The sequence below is a fragment of the Mus caroli genome, chromosome 4 (assembly GCF_900094665.2).
Source record: "Mus caroli chromosome 4, CAROLI_EIJ_v1.1, whole genome shotgun sequence".
Taxonomy (NCBI): domain Eukaryota; kingdom Metazoa; phylum Chordata; class Mammalia; order Rodentia; family Muridae; genus Mus; species Mus caroli.
This window is the reverse complement of record NC_034573.1, coordinates 92,568,372-92,587,739: the sequence shown is the minus strand read 5'-3', so window position 1 is coordinate 92,587,739 and position 19,368 is coordinate 92,568,372. Positions and strand designations below refer to the sequence as shown.

General features: G+C 41.6%; 1 protein-coding gene across 1 annotated transcript in view; it reads right to left on the bottom strand.

The window, feature by feature from the left end:
• Positions 1–16,774, bottom strand: part of Ube2u (ubiquitin conjugating enzyme E2 U) — a 70,857-nt gene extending 54,083 nt beyond the window's left edge. The window contains exons 1-5 of the mRNA XM_021160951.2: positions 16,367–16,774; positions 13,618–13,699; positions 12,406–12,498; positions 9,689–9,786; positions 6,229–6,349 (exon numbers count right to left, since the gene is read on the bottom strand). Of these exons, the coding sequence (XP_021016610.1) occupies positions 6,229–6,349; positions 9,689–9,786; positions 12,406–12,498; positions 13,618–13,699; positions 16,367–16,432 (460 nt within the window). The 5' untranslated portion in view covers positions 16,433–16,774. The remainder of the gene's footprint in view (positions 1–6,228; positions 6,350–9,688; positions 9,787–12,405; positions 12,499–13,617; positions 13,700–16,366) is intronic.
• Between the last annotated feature and the right edge of the window lie 2,594 nt (positions 16,775–19,368).

Genomic DNA, 19,368 nt, shown 5'->3' with positions numbered 1-19,368 from the left:
TGGATCTCATGGAGGCATTTCCTCAACTGAAGCTCCTTTCTCTGTGATAACTCCANCTGTGTCAAGTTGACACAAAAATAGCCAGTACATATATGCTAGTTTATTGTCTCATCCACCAGCTTATTATATTACAGTTTGTTCAGAGTAGCTCCTGAAACTTACGATGGTCTTTCTTTATCAAAAGCTACAGAAACAATCACTATACCAGATTTGGCTACTATTCTTCAGTTTTTCTATTTTTATACTCAAGCTTTTCCTTTGATTGTTAAAAAATGATATAAACCTTGTGTTTAAAATGTCAAAGCTAGCATGGTACTCTGAAGATGAGCATCCTTTTGATCATCTGAGCACTCAGAGACCAAACTTCACAAGGACGGCTTGAGAAACAGCAAAGTTCACAGAGTCAACATGAAATCCCGTCATGACACATTAGAAGGCAACAGGGATCAAGTCTGGAAGGCCAACCACTGTTACACACTGGCTCCTTCCAGACCTTTCTTTCTCCAAAATTTCATAACTAACAAGTGTAATTTGGAAGGTTTGAATGGTTTCTTGTCCAATTTCTGCCTTAGCCAGGAAACAAGGTTCTTTGCTAACAATTGAAAATGACTACTTAATGCTACTAAAGCAACACTGGTGGTTGTAGAAGACCATGATTTTGATGGGGAGTTTCATAGCTGGCCAACTGGTTTCATCCATCCTTTTAAAAAGCAACTTGAGTTAGAGAGCTGCTCCTCATTCTCGGCTATTCAGGACTTGTGGGATGCTGTCTACCTCTCAAGGATGCAAACTCAGCAGCATTTGCTTCTAGGGATGGTCAGCTACTGATAGCTACCAATCCATTGTCCAAACTAGTACACTGCAAGTAAAAGGGGTCACTAGGAGCAGTGCTTTCCGGATGGTACCAGGCAGCCTGGGAGTATGTTAGCACTCTAGGTAAAGGAGATTGCTTATAAGGACAGGAGCCTACTAGGGCATGAAAAAGTCACTGTGTCACTAGCAAACAAGCTTGAGCTCAGAGCTTGGGTCACTGTGTAGGCTGAACAAACATTGAAGTGATTTGGGGAGTGTTTGGAGAATGAGCAACATTTATATCTCTATCTACACATTACAGGGCAGGCTGAGGGTTAGGATAAACTAATCCCAGACACTGGCGGTTGTGAAAAACATCTCCAATATAGTCAAGATACATTCTGGTACAAGGTAGGGCCAAGCCTGTAAATACTGGACTTGGGTGGTTTCTGTCTCTGGGCCTAGGGCGGTTGATTGACTGTGAGCATCAGGACCACAGTTTTCTGGGGCCACATAGAAGGAATCGTTCTTTTGCAGGACATCTCTTCAAATGTCTGAAGAGTGCTTTCACCACTGCCTTTGAGCCTGCATTAGCAGAGCAGAGTTTTAGCCATAGGAAACGTAATGGTCCACGTGGAGTACACAACTATTTCAAACGAGGGCCCTCCACCAGGAGAGGGGAAAGCTCTGAACACACGTTTGGTTTACATTAAGTAACTAGTTCCCCCAGGGATCCCTTCATGGAATTGAATTTGGCTATCACATTGGTCTTCCATTCACATTCTATCACATTCTTATGATGAGTTGGCCCTAAGCAAGGGACTGCATTCACTCCTTTAAACTTGGAAGCAGGATAGACCAGGAAGGCTTGTGTGGATTCTCTGGTGCTATATGGGCTTCAACTAGTCCCTCCATCCTTGGATTCCTCCCCAAGGATGAGGCCATGAAGACAAGATGATTAAACCTCTTGCAAACACTAAGTAAACTATGAAGTAAGATCTGGATCTAAGTTTGTGGGAATGTCTGTCTTTTTCAGTCACTCATTCAGCTACTATACTGGACACTGAGGGCATAGCTCTAAGCTGAAGTTAATGCCTCCAGAGACAGGAAAATGAGCCGCCTCAAGCTTCTCATGGATTGACCCAGATTGTATTGCCTAAAATATAACAATAATTCTTCCGATGACTTTCCTGGATCTCTTTAGTAATATTTTAAATGTATACTATGAAAGTGAGGAATTTTACAATCTTTACAGGACCATTTTGTAAGTGTTAACAAGCAGTTCGCACTGGATATAGTTTTCACACACGATCATATAGACATACTTCTAATATAGAGCTGAGCAAGCTTCCTGCCACTTTCTCCTTCTGGTGTATAGAGGCAGCTACTGCTTCCAAATCAGCACACTCTTCCCCTACCAACCTCAGAAAGTTATTCTTTCTATGTGGTCCTAGACTTTACTCCCAGAACAACCAAGACAGCAAGTCAGCCGATGCGCACCAACCGGCTTTGATTTCTACACGTTCCACTAACACATGCATATAAATATACATTCCACTAACACATGCATATAAATACATGTTCCCCTAACACATGCATATAAAATGGTGACAACTAATGAAAACCTATTTGGTGCTCTCTCGCTTGCTGGGTGTTGGGTGATTTGACTGGCTTTTTTGAATGCTGTGTAGATAGTCGGACAACTGTAAGGACGCTGCCTACCCATGAAGAGCAAAGGGAGACTGGCTTCAGGGCCGGGGTGATCACCAGTCTCAATTATCAGCTTAGTGAGATCTAGTATCACCTAGGAGATGGGCCTCAGGTTAACCGAGGTGAAGCGAGACTCACTCATTGTGGTTAGCACTACTGCTAGGGCTTTCATCCTGTCCCATAAACTGGAGAAAGCAAGCTGAGCACCAGAATTCATTGCTCTCTGCCCCTTGACTGTGCCTGGTGATAACCTCATCTGGGAGTCAGAGTAAACCCTTTCTTTTTTTTTTAAATTTAATTTTATTTGTAATTCATTTTTTACACTCCATATTCCATTCTCCGCCCCTCCCCATCCACCCTCTGACTGTTCCACATCCCACACCTCTTTCCCACCCCATCCCATCTCCACATAGATGTCCCCCCACCTCACTCCACCTGACCTCTAAACTCCCTGGGGCCTTCAGTCTCTTGAGGGTTAGGTGCATCATCTCTGAATGAACACAGACCTGGAAGTCCTCTGTTGTATGTGTGTTGGGGGCCTCATAGTCAGAGTACTTTGTTACAGCAATAGGAACAATAAATAATACATAAAGTTGGTGCTGATAAGTGGGGCCTTTGCTGCGAGAATCCTGAACATATTGTTCTTAGGTCTTTGGAACTAATTTAAGGGAGAAACGTGACAGTTTGGAGCTTTGGGCCAGAAGAGCTCTTTGATCCTGGAAGCAGAGTTTAAATGAACTATTCTGATGGGAACTTGAAAGACAAGACTGACCAGAGACACATGGACAGTGCAGGCCCAGCCCGTGAGGTATCAGAAGGGAACAAGGACTCCATCGGGAACTGGGATGGACCATTCCTCTGATATTTTGACCCAGAATCTGGATTCATTCTGCTGTGTCCTGAAAACTTGAGGAAGTTGAATTTAAAGTTAATGGACTAATTTGTTTGATGGAAAACTTCAAGACATGAGAGCATTTAGGCTGCTGCTGAGAGAACAACTGTCATTGTTTAGAGATGGGTACCACTGGAAGCAGCTTGTGTTTCACTGGGACAGTGGGAGAGATGTCCCAAGGGTAAAACCTCACTCATCAGAGGCTGGGCCTTGTGAGAATCCAAATTCATTTAAAGGAAGAAGGCCTAAATTAAAGCAGTTCCCTGCTTGATGTGGTACTAGCATGGGAGATGCAAGACTGAGGGAGTCACAAAGTCCTGATCCATGGTTTCAGACAGTGTATAAAGCATGACAGTATGGCAGGGTTGGAGACCCTGCAAACATGCCCTGAAATGGGCAGTAAAGGTGGAGCCTAAGTTACAAGGGAGATGATGGGGATGTTAGGACCATGGGATGTCTGCAGAAGCAAGCTACAGGTATAGAATGGGGATGGTATGAGAGATTCTGTATACACTACAGGCATCAGGATGAGAAGAGTCTGGGGGTACATAAAGCCCAGAGCTGGCTTTTGAAGCCCAGGTGATACAATCACAAACTCCAGATACGAGACATAGAGGTGCAGGATCTGGTGTTTGTTGTACTGAATTTATGCATTGCTTTGATTTGATCATTCCTTGTTATGCCCCTACTCTTCTCTTTTGGAATACGAATGCTTATTAGCATTGCATATTAGAAGTATTAAACTTGTTTTTATTTTATAGGTGTTAACAGCTGAGTGGTTTTCTTGAGTCTCAGATGAAGTGAGAACTTTGGACTTTTAAGTCAGTGGATTGTTAGTGACTATGGGCACTTTTGAACTTGGATTATATTTTGCTTTATGAGATGAACATGACACAGGGTCAAGAGGTGGAAGGTACTGGTTTAAAGCATTGTAATTGGTCTTCTATTAACAAGGGGCAGAGCTGCAATGGTTAATCTCTATTGTCAAATTGAAATCTAGAATCACCTAGAAGATGGACCTATGGGCATGCCTGTGTAGTATTCTCTTGATTAGGGTAGTTGATGTGGATGAAGTCATCCACTGTGTATGGTACCATTCTCTGGGGGTGGGGGTCCTAGACTGCATACAAAGGAGAGAGCTGGCTGAGGACCAGCAGTCACTGCTCTCTGCTTCTTGACTGTATAAACAACGTGACCAGCTACCTGATGCTTCTGTCCCTATGGCTTCCTCACCACAATGGACTGTAACCTCTAACTATAATCCAGAATAAGCTCGATATTTAGCTTTGATTTCAAGTTTATCCCACAGCATGGCAAACTTAGAATCTATTTTATAGAGTCATTTATTGTAGGGAATTCTTTAAACCCATTCACTAGCGTATGGCTATAACTTCACAATAAAGAGTATTTCTTTGTAATGAGGGTGTAATAGGTTAAGTGCTATATACTCTTCATTCATCTTACAGATATTTACTGAAAGCCAGTGCTATTCTAGAGAATGTATCAGGATGGTACAGAGTACTTCTAGGTCCAAAGTGAATACTTCTGCCAAGAGTGAAGCTATGCTATTCCTCTGCGCATGAATCAACTTCAAACGTGCCAGCCAAAGCTGGAAGAACTTTGAGAAAAAAGAATGCATATCTGTGCAGATATTGGAGGAGACCTCTAATTAATACTACTTAATTTTGAACTTGGCCATGATGGTACAAGCTTTTTACAAGCCTTCTGAATGGACTGGGAAGTGTGAAGTCTTATAAGGAACGTGAGGGTGGAGCAGATAAAAATATGAGAGAAGTTTGCAAAGTGATCAAAGTCTGCTGGTTGGAGAGGCGATTGTACTAGTTTGCAAGGTTGCTGCCTGATTCTAGAAGAGGCAGGAGAGGTAAGAAAGAATTATGTCTCATGCTTGCCTGTGGGAAAGCCCTTTGGGCTCTGCTGGCTGGAGACACAACCCAGGCAAATGAAGGTGGAAGGAGCCAGCACAAAGAGTGGAGGATGCTGGCAGGGTCCCAAGGATATCAGTAACTAAGTAGACGACTAGATGGCTTCCAGTGTCCTTCCCACAGGACCATTACAAAGACTATCTGGGAAAGAAATGCCCAGGAAGAAAATGCTGAATATTTTGTTAAACAAGTGGAAAGGAGGCCAAGATCAGCAACATCTGGGGTATTCCAAGTAGAGTCTGGGAAGCACTCATTACAGATGTGAGAATTAAAGTTAGATGCTGTAGGATAATGTGCAGATGAAGTTTAATTGACAGCATCCATCTCTATGACTTACATGACCATAGCATGCAAATACACTGGGTTTAAGATCATTGGTGATCTTGTAAAAAGGAAGACACTGAACAGGCAAGATGGCTCCACAGGCAAAGTCATTTGATACAAAAGGTGGAGAGTAACTTAGGACCACACACAGGGTCAACATTTGGTATCTACATTCACACACTTACACTGCTACACACGCACGCACGCACACACACACACACACACACACACACACGATGGCCTGATGACATGAGCTGAATTACAGTGGAAGGAGAATTGACTCCTTCAAGTGTTCCTCTCTTCTCTACACATGCACTGTGCCTGCCCACGCATGCAAGCCACACACTAGAAATAAATAAAATTGAAAAACAATTAAAGGGATCACACTGGTTGGTTTGATGAATAGCTATAGGAGAGACAATTTAGTGTCATTTCATTACTGAAAATGGATACAGGAAATATTAAAATATCTGTTACATGTCACCCATTTGCTCAATTATTTATTGGCTTTAAATGTTTCATGTGGAAATGCTAATTGCCAAGGGGAAGTATGGAAGCAATTCTTACTTGGTAATGCTGGCGGCAAGAGTTCCCGAATTACCATTTTATACGTAGACGCATTTCTAATCAGCAGTTGGGCTGCCTCCAAGTTCACTGGATTTTTTAGGACAGGGTAAGAAAGCAACATCTAAAAGGAAACACAGCAAACTGGTTTAAAATAAAATTTTCTTGGAAATCAATGCATATAAACCCAACAAACATAGCAAGTGCCTACTATGTACAGCCCTGGAGATGGGTGTAGTGATGATACAAAACACAGAACAGCTGATGGTGGTGGCGCACGCCTTTATTCCCAGCACTTGGGAGGCAGAGGCAGGTGGATCTCCTAGTTCAAGACCAGTCTGGTCTACAGAGTGACTTCCAGGACAGCCAGGGTTACACAGAGAAACCCTGTCTTGAAAAAGCAAGCAAACACCCAACAAATAAACAAAAGAAACAAAAAATATCCTCAGGAAAATCACTCTATCTTGGTTTTATGTTGTGTATTCATGAAACACTGGGATCAAAGCAAAAGTGGGTTTTTGGGTTTTTTTTACTATAACATTCATTCCTATCACATAAATTTAAAGTGGATTTTTATGTAAAGCATTGGAAAAAACTTTCGTTACATACTAACAGGAGACCACATTAGATCATGGCTAAACACATATACTGGAGCTTACACACATGACCATACCCCTTTTAGGTCATTAATTGATAAATTTACTATCAGTAGTAATTTTCTATGATTGTTGTCACTACCACAAATTATCATCTTAGAAGATACAATCTTATAATCTCTGTGTATTTAGGTGGAAAATCCAGGGTGCAGGACTAGTTTCCAGATTTCACGAGCTCAGAAGCCGAGTGTCAGCAGGCTGGGCTCCTGTGAGAAGATTCTGGATGAAGCACCTTCCATGTTCTTCCAAGCGTGAGATTGGCTGAATTTAATCCCTTATAGCCATAGGATTCAGGATCTCATTACTGTCCAGACTGTTAGGTGTGTGCCACCCTCTGCCTCTACGGAGGTATCTTCAGTTGCCTTTGCCATTCAGCTGTCTCAGAGGCAGTCACGGTATGAGAGGACCTCCTTGAACTTGAAATCGGACTTCTTTGGCCACGTCCTTTCATCTGGTTTTACTTTTCTACCTTCTAATGCTATGAGACCTGAGCACTTTGCACAGTATAAACTAACCTTCTTCACTTAAGGTTATCTCACTGATAACCCAAAATCTATACCTATTCCATTCACAACAGTGCATAGGTTAGTGTCTTAGGGGAACCTCTTGAAAATTCCGCATACCACAGAATCTATGCACCTGGGCCAAACAGGGACCCGGTGGTGACCAAAATTGTTCTGCTAGACTGTATTTGTTTATTGATAACCTCAATTTTTTTTTTGCTTTACCCTAAACTGCAAATATATATTTAATAATTTAATATTTTGAACATTGCATGTTATAATATGCAGGCTAATACAATCTTTTCACTCACTGCTACTTGTGCCATTTGGTTTTGTTAGTCAACTTGACCCAAAGTGGAGCCATCTGGGACGAGGGAACCTCAATTGAGGAACTGTGTCTCTATCAGCTTCTCCGCCTGTGGGTGAGCCTATGGTGCATTTTCTTGATTAATGACTGATGTGGGAGGCCCAGTCCACTCTAGGTAGCACCACCTCCGGGCAGGTGCTTCTGGGCTGTATCAAGGTGAGCAAGCCACAAGGAACAAGTGCTCTTCCATGGTCTCTGCTTCAGCCCCTGACTCCAGGTTTCTGCCTTGAGTTCCTGCGTGGCTTTCCTCAGTGATGGACTATGATCACATTAGAGTCAAAGAAACCCTTTCATCTCTGTGTGAATTCTGGCTAATGTTCATCAGAGCAACAGAAAAATGGATAAGGATGCTGCTTAAATGTAGATGTGAGGCAAAATGAACAAGCGTGGCTTAAATGTTATGCAAGCAGTCAGGTAGCAAGCAGAGGTTGTTCAGTGTGTAAGGGGGCTTGCTACCAAGCCCAGCTACTTAAGTTCGATCCCTAGAACCCACATTGTGGAAGGAGCACTGACTCCCACAAGTTGTTCTCTGACCTCCACATGTGTTTCATGGCCTGCCACCCCTAAATAGAGACAAATGTAAGAAAGTTAAAAGTGAAAATTATGAAAATGTCACGTGTGGTGGCACACAGACATTCTTTAGGAGATAGAAGCAGGTGATGGTGAACTGGAGGCCAGAGTGAGACCCTACCTCAAAACAAACAAAAGAAATAGGGCAGCAGAGAAGGCTCATGGGTAAAGCCTGCTGCCAAGCTTCACCACTTGGTGAAAGGCCCAGGCCAACGTGGTGAAAGGAAAGAAACTTTTCCAGCAAGTTGTCTTTTGCCCCCCACACGCACACTGTAGTACATACACACAGAAAACAACAAACTCACACAGAAAACCATAAGCAAACACAAAACAAAAATTATGGAAATTATAGCAGACTTCACTAATAATGAAAGTAATCATTTGACATCCAACATTTCAAAACCAGTAAGAATTCTTTGTTAATACTGGAGTTTTCTTTTTGGGAAGTACAATCAAGCTACATTTTCATGATTATAATAATTGCCTAAATAAGAACTCGGTGCGGATCCCACTATACCTTTCAAAGTGGGTGGAAAGCAGATGAAACTTCTTTTCCTGGGCAAGCTCTTGGTCTCTGGCTGCCGGGAGGATCTTAGTTACCAAGGCATGCTTGGCAAATGTTATTTCGTATTTTCTCATTAACTGATGTGTGAGGGCCTAACTTAAGATGGAGGTATATGCTTCTAAGGATGTGGGTTCCTTGGTGACTATGACATTTGGGAACCAGACATTGACCTGATGAGAGAATATGTTTGGTTTCATCATTCGTCAGCTTTGATACGAACTTACAAGAGAGAGCAGCTAGCACTCTCTGGAACAAAGAAGAAAGTTGAATACATGAAGGTGTAGCCAGTGACTCACCTATGAGGCAGGGGAGGCTAGAGAACTATGAAATACTCACAGGGAGCCATGTTCAGAGTTAGAAGCTGAAATAAAGCCTGACTATATGTCCACAATTGAAAACATCTCCATGCTCCCCCACTTTCTATAAAATGTGTATTCTTTGATTGTGAAGGGCTTTAACTATCAATTTCAAAATAAGTCTGCAGCTCAAGATCCACTCTCTAGTTCCTGATGAAGAGATTTTTGATTGACACAGCTTGCTCCAATCCTTTGAGCATTTAAATATGCTCTGTACATGGTACCCCTTAAGTGATGAGTAAATGAGAGAATTAGATATGTTAACGCATTAAGTCAGGCATGGAGGTGCATGTCTGTAATTCCAGCTCCCAGGACGGGGAGGCAGCAGAATCATGAGTTCAAAACCAGCCTGGGACTACATGGTGAGCCCCCTCACCCCCTTATTAAATAGAATCGCACACACATCCACACGGGAACATGTATCATTGCAATAGCTGTATTCTTACCTGTAGATCAAGTAAGATGCGGAGTACTGTATAATTCGTGTTCCACTTGCCAGGCTTGTCCAAAATGTCTATACTGGGTTTACCGGTATATGGGTCTACTGTATTAAAATGATATATTAATATTATCATTCAAAACTTAGCATCATAATGACATCATCAAGAAAAGGGGTGTTTCTACTCTTCTTTCTCTTCTATTTCTTACAATGGTAAAACTGGATGGATATTCAGGATCTACCAGCTCTTGTGTTTAACTTATAGACTCCTGTGTAGTAATTTCTTGTATAAATTTCAAATTTAGAGATTTTTTTGAGGCTTTTGTGTATGTGTGTGATTCAAATATGTGTGTGTGTGTGTGTGTGTGTGTGTGTGCATATGGGTGTGCATGCCTGTGAATGCCCAGAAATCAGAGAAGGAGGCCAGGTATCCTGTCCTATCTGTCTTCATCTTACTTCTCTGAGGAAGCGTCTCTAGTTGAACCTGGTGGTCAGCAAGCCTCTTGCTGGGAGCCCCCACAGTCCTGGTGTAATATGCATGTGTAACTGTGGATGGAGCTTTACATGGGTGCTCAGAAGACAAAGTCAGGTCCTGCTGCTCACACAAGCCATCTTCAAAACTACATTTTTCATTACAAAAATAATACTCGGGAGAAAAAAGTATACAAGATAATACAAAGTAAATATGAATGTTCCCTGACTGATAATTCTACTCACGTCACATTGATCTGCAGACTTTCATCTGTATAAATACTCATAGTGTTCACGTGCTTATCACATAAATTAATATTTTTACCTTTTGTTTTCAAGGTGTTTTTTTTTTCTAAATAAATTTACAACATATTTCCAGACATATTTATGTATTAACATTTACTTACACTCACTTATTGGTGTGTGTATGTGTGTATGATGCATGGTCAGAGGTCAGAGGTCAGGGTCAGAGGATAACTTGTGGGAGTTGGATGTCTCTTCCCACCATGTGGGTTTTGGGGATCATCAGGCCAGTCAGCAATGCTGGGCCTCCAGATATGTTTATTTAAAAGAGATGTAAGCACCTACTATGTGTGAAGCAATGATAATTCTTGGGACACTACAGTGACCAAGAAGGTCCAGATTTCATGGGTCTTCCTTTTTCTATATAGGGGAAAGATGAAGTATGAAGGAAGTTTCACTTAATATTCTTCTATGTAAAAAAATTCTTATGTTAACAGATAGTGTGATTATAGTGTGTTCCCTGTATGCATAGGTTCAGAATCCATGGATTCAATCGAGGATCAAAAATATTAAAAAAAACATTCATACTGACTTGTACAGGCTTTTTGTCATTATTTTTGAAATAATATGTCGCATTAACCATACACATAGGATTTTCATTGTTAATTAATTCAGAGATTTAACCCATAGCTTGTTGCAACCTCTCCTATACACTTCAGATTAAGTGCACTGGGGACAAGCACCCTTCAATATAACACACTGTTGTGCTACTACGTATTGACTATGAATAATCTATAAACCTGGAGTTTTAGCCCATAGGGCGATATGTACGTTATAGCTGATTAGAAATTGCCAAATCACTTCCCTAACAGGTTACCATTATGTCAAGGAATAGTGTCTGCCCAAGCCTACTAAAATTGAGTTTTAATGTCTTTTAACATTTTGTAAACAGAAGTGATAAATCATATTTTGTGATTTAATTTGCATCTATTTTTTCATAATGTGATTGTTCTATTGTGTTTTCTATATCTGGTGCTTGTTGGTAGATTTCATGCCATTTTCTGCTAGTTCACAAGAGTTTTCTTAATGGAGTATAGATAGTATGTCTTGTGTACCATAAATGTTCCCCAAGTTTGCAGAATGCAGTGTTGTTATTTTTTAGTTTGTTTACAATGTGTTTAGCTACAGACATCTTAAAAAACAGTTTAGATAATTTACATGTCATGGTCTTCAGTAGTTTCATGGAACGACTTCCATACAAGCCCACAAAGAGCTACATTACATGGTCGCTTTCCTTAGAAGTCAATTAAAAACAATACAATGCTTCAGGAAACTGTTTCATGTCTAAGTTATCCAACCCAGCAAGCTAACACATTCTCACTCTCAAAGATTAAGTTGGCTGGTGTATCGTTTTTATAAAGTAAAAAATTACATTCAACTGAAGTAATAAATGAAGCATGGTTATGTGTATTATTCAGCTATTTGAAGCGATCTTTCACAGAAGGCATACAAATGCAGGAAAGAGGCCAGGGAGATGGGCTCCTCACTTAAGAGCATTGCTGAGGCTGGTTCCCAGCACTCACACAGAATCGTTCATAACTGCATGGAACTCCAGATCCAGGGCATCCAAACCCCTCTCCTGGTCTCCATGGGCACCACATTCATGTGCACAACCACCCCCTTCACATGCATACATAATTGAAAAAAAATTTAATGCAGGCAGAAGACCAGGCCACTTAAAGTCAAGCTAGATTCAAAACTACCTCTCAACTATGTAGAAAAATGAGAATGGATTTAGTAAAATATTGAAAATGGTCTTAGTAACTATTAGGATTCAAAGAGATTGCAAGTTTTTCTGCCTTTTAAAGTTTTCCCCAGTGAGTATTCTTACTTTTATTATAAGTTGCTAACAGGGAAAGAACATGGTTATTACACACACACACACACACACACACAGGATTGCATAGACAAAGCCAACAAAGTCAAAATAGGGAGAGTCTTAGTCCTTACCATTTGGATGGAAAGGAATTGTTGCAAATTTCACACTTGGAGGAGCAGAGTTGTACTCTTGTGAAAACTCTAACGTCAGGTAGAAAACAAGTCCTGTAATATAGAAATGAACAATGCTATTGAACACTGGAGGTCTTTCTATGATTAAACCTATTCATAATTTTCTTATTTTTCCCTTAAATGTCACTTTCTTCTTTAAATTTATTTTTACATTATCTATGTTTATTTCTCTCTATGGCACATGTGCATGCATGTGTGTGCATGTATGTGCGTGCGCACGTGTGCGTGTGTGTGTGTGTGTGTGTGTGTAACTAACTTGCCAGAGTTTGTTCTCACTTCCTACCACTTGGGGTCTAGGGGTGGACCTCATATTATCAGGCTTGGCAGCAAGTGCTTTCACTGAGCCATCTCACCAGATTTCCCATGATTTTCTTAAATTCCTACACAATACATAGACCAGTCTCTGTTGCAGACTAGACCCTTTACCATCTAACTGGACTAAGTTTCAGTCTCCCCACCGCTCTGTCCATTCACTACCTCTGTCTCCTTCACACTGCCTCCTCCCAGAATGGCTGACCTCACCCTTCCCAGAATCTGACTGTAGCATGGATCTTGTTCCTTGTTTGAACTTGGCCAGTGCTCACAGGTCAGCTTAAAAGTTGCTTCCTTAGAAAGCCTTCCTGACTTCTGCACGTGTGATTGCTGATCCTTCTCCCATCTTTGGCATTCTCTCCGAAATCCATAGCAACATCTATAGTATTGTCATTGTTGCTTTATGTGGTTGTCTTATCCACGCCACTCAAAGGATCTCTTTTAAATAAATAGTTGGAATAACTCATGACTATTAAACTTTATAGTGGGCCATTTCCTTGAGGATTTGACTTCTGGAAGTTTAGGGGGAAGTCATAATGGGAAAATAACTGTGGAAAGCTGAAGTAACAGGAATTTTGATTGGTGTTCTCTGATTTCCTGAAGATTGTTGGCAGACATCCTTGATAAATGTACTTATTGTGCTTGCTTCTTAAAAACTGAGTAACATTAGGGAGGGGAGTGAGGCCCTGGATTCGATCCTTACTCTGTCTCTCTGACTCTCTCTGTCTCTATCTCTGTCTCTTTCCTTCTCCCCTCTCTCTTCCCCCTTCCTCTCTCTTCCTTTCTCCCTCCCTCTCTCTTGTTCTCTCTGTAAGACAGATTGATTTTAAAAACACGAACCTTCACAAACTGAATTGGGAAGACCTTCAATCTCAGCTTTCCAATTCATCATATCATCACTTACAGGATAAGCAGTAATATCCTGCCATATAAACAAACAAACAAACACATACATACATAGATAAATACATTAATTAATTAATGCGACCTGAAATATCTATCACAGTTTTGAAAAATCAGATACTGGGTTACATTGAATTTCAAAATTTGGCATTTTTCTTTTCTTTCCTTCTTTTTTAAAAATAGGATCCAGGTATTTATCTTTCTGGATATATATTTTTTTCTTGGATATTTTCTTTATTTACATTTCAAATATTTTCCCCTTTCCAGGTCTTCCCTTTGGAAACCCCTCATCCCACCCTGCCTCTGCCTCTATAGGGGTGCTCCCCCACCCACCCACTCCATCCTCCCGCCCTGGCCTTCCCCTACACTGGGGCATTGAACACCCTTCAGGCCCTAATTTGAATTTCAAAATTTGATTTTTTTTCTTAATAGTTCTTGATATAGGGAGGTGTTGCATGCTTTATGTTAAGGGAGATGTCAGGAAACACATGAAATAATAGTAAATTAGTAGCAAATTCCTATGAGTAGAAACCACTGGTAGGATGGAAAGAGAGGCTGGGCAGTGTGTCTATACATGTGTAGAGTATGGCCATTTATGATCCCAATTAGAAAAGAAGAGAATAGGGCTGGAGAGATGGCTCAGCGGATAAGAGCACTGATTGTTCTTCCAGAGGTCCTGAGTTCAATTCCCAGCAACCACATGATGGCTCACAACCACCTGTAATGAGATCTGACGCCCTCTTCTGGTGTGTCTGAAGACAGCTTCAGTGTACTCATATAAATAAAATAAATAAATCTTAAAAAAAAAGAAAAGAAGAGAATAGCTGGAAATTTGAAAAAAAAATGTGTGTTTCCTTAAGGTTTCTGAAGATGATTCGGATATCACGTGGAAGGCATGATGTAAGAACATTTTCACTAAAAAATTCCAAGCTTAACTCAATTTCCTATGTTTACGAGTTGGATTTTTTCCTTGTGTTATGAAAGGAAATATAAAACAAATCACTTTTCTAGTTCTAACTCTGATATGGATTTTGTTTGGTTTTGGCAATGGATAAAGTGCATAAAAATATATCTAACAGTGGAAGTGTGAACTCCAATGTGAAGATCTGCAGAGTCCATTCCCACACGCCATTCTGACTGTGGGAAGCTCATTGGAATGTATTTACTTTCCATCTGCTTAATTTTGATGTGTGATTTTTTAAAAAAATTAATTTTCATATTAAACTTTATAAAACTTATTTAAGAAAACAAAATTAAAATGTCAAGATTACTTTAGTATGTAAAAACAAACTTTCCTACACTCAAGTATCCTCTCTATGAAGAGACAAGAATGAGCTTCACAGAAAACCTTAACAGCTATGCTGAGTGTACTTAAGTTCAGCAAATTTTTCCTGAGCCAGCACAGTGAATGCGTTTGCTAGGTGACTGTCAAGGTGAGCACTGTATTTGTCTGCATGCATTATCTGTACTGATATAAACCCATCACTGAATTCTACTATGCCAGAGAACGATAATGTTTAGATTGAACAGAAATGTTATTCGGCATGAGGTCATGCATCTGTAATGTTTATATAGCTGATCTTAAGCATCTCTGAGGAGGGCTTTTTTTTTCCTTTTTTAATGTGTTTATAGTAGGAGTAAAACAGAACTTGTATTATGAACTACCAAGGCTATTGTTAGCACCTCTGTGCACACTCTTTTATGGATAGCTTTGTTTCTAAGTTTGCTTTTTGCCACTTCCCTTTCTCCTCATTCTCTATTTTTCATTTTTCATATATTAGTCCATGGCACAAATGAATGCCAATAACTTCACCGGTGACAATGGAACAAAGGGTAGTTTTTTTTTTTTTCTTCTGCATTAAAATTAGAAGGCAAAGACATAAGAAAGAAAGTACTGGAAAGTATGCAGTAGAACAGGAAAATTAAAAACAAAGGATTGGAAAATGATACAATGTGTCGGGTGGTGGTGGCAGGAGGCAGGAGGCAGGAGGCAGGAGGCAGGAGGCAGGAGGCAGGAGGCAGGAGGCAGGAGGCAGGAGGCAGGAGGCAGGAGGCAGGAGGCANAGGAGGCAGGAGGCAGGAGGCAGGAGGCAGGAGGCAGGAGGCAGGAGGCAGGAGGCAGGAGGCAGGAGGCAGGAGGCAGGAGGCAGGAGGCAGGAGGATCTCTGAGTTCAAGGCCAGCCTCCTGATCTACAAACAGAGTTCCAGGACAGCCAGGGCAGTTATACAGAGAAACCCTGTTTCGAAAAACCAAAACAAACCAAAAAAACAAAGAAGGAAGGGGAGGAGGAGGAGAAGGAGCAGGAAGAAGAGGAGGAGGGAAGGAAGAGGAGGGAGGCAGAGGATCCTGACCCTGGAGACACATCTATGCTGACTCCTCTCTAAGCATTACGTTTGCTGGTCAGAAAACAAAACACAACTTAGTTTACAGAATTCATGAGTACAACCTGAACCTGCCAGCCCATGCTTGGCAGACTGATACTCACGGCTTCAGCTCACTAGAAATTGCCCTGCACAATGTACTTAAAATTGTTACATCATTATTTTGAAACAGTAGTTATTAAAGAATACTGTAGTTGAAAAATTGGTGTAATTAAATCATGGTTTACAGAAGAAACACGGACTAACCTGCTTCTTAAACAGCATCACTGGATGAAAACAGACCCTTTCATGCCGCTGTACTTACCGTTCTTGTGTCACGTTTTAACTCCCTGAATTCTCTTTCCAGCAAGATGTAAGCTTTGGAGTACATACTGAGGTTGCGACCTGTCTTGGTTTACTCAGGGCAGAGCTCCGGACTGAGGTCTCTGGTCACCCTCTGACCCCTGGTTAACGGGTTACTCACTCCGTAGTCAAGTAACTGCTAAGATTAGGATTTAACAGTGACTTTCTTTTCTACCTCTGACTCCTCCAGACGGGAACTTCCCGAAGGAAGACTGGGGTCCTTCCTATCTGTGTTGTCTCAGCTTCCACCCCTAGACAAACTTGGGGACCACTTGAGAGATGCCGGTGTTGTTGGCTGGCCAAGAGGAAAAAAACGCAAACCCCGAAGCAACACTGCCAAGTTCTCTTTCTACCTGACAAGAAAAGGCTGTGTTAGCTCAGCGGGATATAGCAAACTGGTTGCCAAGCAACAGTCCTCTGGAGGCGGGGCGAGGTTGTCATCTAATCAGCTACGGGACTGTAGGTCCTCTTAGCCAATAGACGAACAGTTTCAGTGAGGAAGGCCAATGAAGTCAGCATTCAGGATGACATCTCCCACCCCTCAGTGCACCCCAACACCAATGGGGTAGAGGGTCTTCCCTGCACCCAGGACTTGTCTGTAAATCACAGAAGCTTCTGAATAGTGCTTGTCCACCATGAACCTTTCTCTTTGACTGTCAGGTAACAAAAATATATGACTGGTACCCAAAGCCCATCACCCAACTGCCTTTTGCAAAAACCTTCCAAATTTCTGAAGTTGGACTTGCAATCTCTAAAGCTAAAACCATTCCTGCTTCCCAATGAGGGAGGCTTCCACCCCAATTTATTCACCCCCTGTCTTAGTCAGGGTTTCTATTCCTGCACAAACATCATGACCACGAAGCAAGTTGGGGCGCAAAGGGTTTATTCAGCCACATTGCTCTTGATCCCACAGAGCTCTCAACACCGAATGGATCTTTTAGCCCAAAGTTCCAAAGTCCTTCCACAGTCCTCCCCAAAACATGGTCAGGTTGTCACAGGAATACCCCACTATACTGGTACCAATTTCTATATTAGTCAGAGTCACAGTTTTACTGCTGTGGACAGACACCATGACCAAGGCAAGTCTTAAAAAAAACAACACTTAATTGGGGCTGGCTTACAGTTTCAGAGGTTCAGTTCATTATCATCAAGGCAGAAGCATGGCAGCATCCAGGCAGGCGTGGCACAGGCAGAGCTGAGAATTCTACATCTCCATCCAAAGGCTGCTAGTGGAAGACTGACTTCCAGGCAACTAATGTGAGGGTCTTAAGTCCACACCCACAGTGACACATCTACTCTAACCAGGTCACACCTATTCCAACAAGGCCACACCTCCAAATGGGGCCACTCCCTGGTCCAAGAATATACAAACCATTGACACCCCCTTTCCAGGCTGGATAGCTGAAAGCAACCCTGGCTCTCTTCCTCTTCAGAGTTTACACACACTCACCAAACTTTACTCAAGAGCCTTGTCACTTGTCTAGACAGACCATCCTCTCTCATAGGATCGACTGCCACAGGTCTAAACTAGTATGGGAGCACGTGGTTCCTGCTTTAAGTACTGAATGGGTCCCAGCTACCTCTGAAGATCATTTTGCCTCCATCTTTCAGCATTCTAAAGGTCGACTAACTTCTATACTAGCGTTTCTCCCATCCTGCTTCACATTTGAGGCGCCCCAGATATGAAACTACCATGCCATATTCCCGTGTGTCCCAGTCTGCCTGACTCCAGCCATCCCCTCTACCTAGATTTCCTTCCTATTTTCTGATGATCAATTCTTACAGTTTCATTGAACATGCTGCTAAATCTGAAACAATGGTCTACTAACTGGCCACCCAGTGCACCTTGAAGCTTTATAACTTACTTAGCTGCTGGCTTCTGGGAGATGTGCTTATGAAGGCTTCTGATTGGAGAGAAGACTGGGGCTTTCAGTGATGAGAGCAAGCAAGAGAAAGTATATGTATGTGCATACATGCCTATGTGCATGTCTGTGTCTATGCATCTGATAAAGACATAGCTACTGCCTGAATTTGCTACAAAAATTAGCATTGGCTCTTCATACACACAAATCACTTGAAATTGGAAACTTGCAAGAAGAGGTCAATCTGAAAATAGTCTTATTTACATGGCACTGCTATTAAAAAGTTAGGTCGTTTATGTTTATTATTATTATTCATTTTACATGTATTGGTATATATGCCTGTGTGTATGTATGTGCACTGTATTTGTGCAGTGCCCACAGCCAGAGAAGGCATTGGAGCTACTGGAGCTTAAGTAACATGTGAGCTGCAATGTGTGTGTTGGGAATTGAACCCTAGTCTTAGGGAAGAGCAACCAGTGCTTTTAACTACTGAGAAGTCTCTCCAGCTCCCAAATTTTAGTTTTAATATGCATTTCACACATATCATTGGTGTCATGATTGTACTGCATACCATAGCTATATATTCTTCTCTGTTGTATTCATCAGATTTATGCTGGTGGTTTTGTTTGGGGACTGTCTTAGGTTGTGTGGTTTTGTTTTGTTTCTGTCAACCTGATACAAGCTAGCATCATCTGAGAAAAGAGAACCTCATCTGAAAAAAAGCCTCCATCAGATTGCCTATAGGTAAGACTGTAGGGTGTTTTCTTGATTAATGGTTGATATGGGCTGGGAGTCCAACCCATGTGGATGGTACTACCCCTGGGCAGGTTGTCTTAGGCTGTATAAGAAAGGCTGAGCAAGTCATGGGGAGCAAGCCAGTAAGCTGCACTCCTCCATTGCTTCTGCATCCACTCCTACCTCTAGATTCCTGTCTTGAGTTTCTGTTGTGAATTCCCTTAGTGGAAGACTATAATCTGTAAGATGGAGTAAACCCTTCTACTCCAGTTGTTTTTGGGCCCAGTGTTTATCACCTTCTCCTCCCTCCAAAACTTCCCATATATCCCTCCCCATTCCTTTCCAAATTCATGGACTCTTTTCTTCA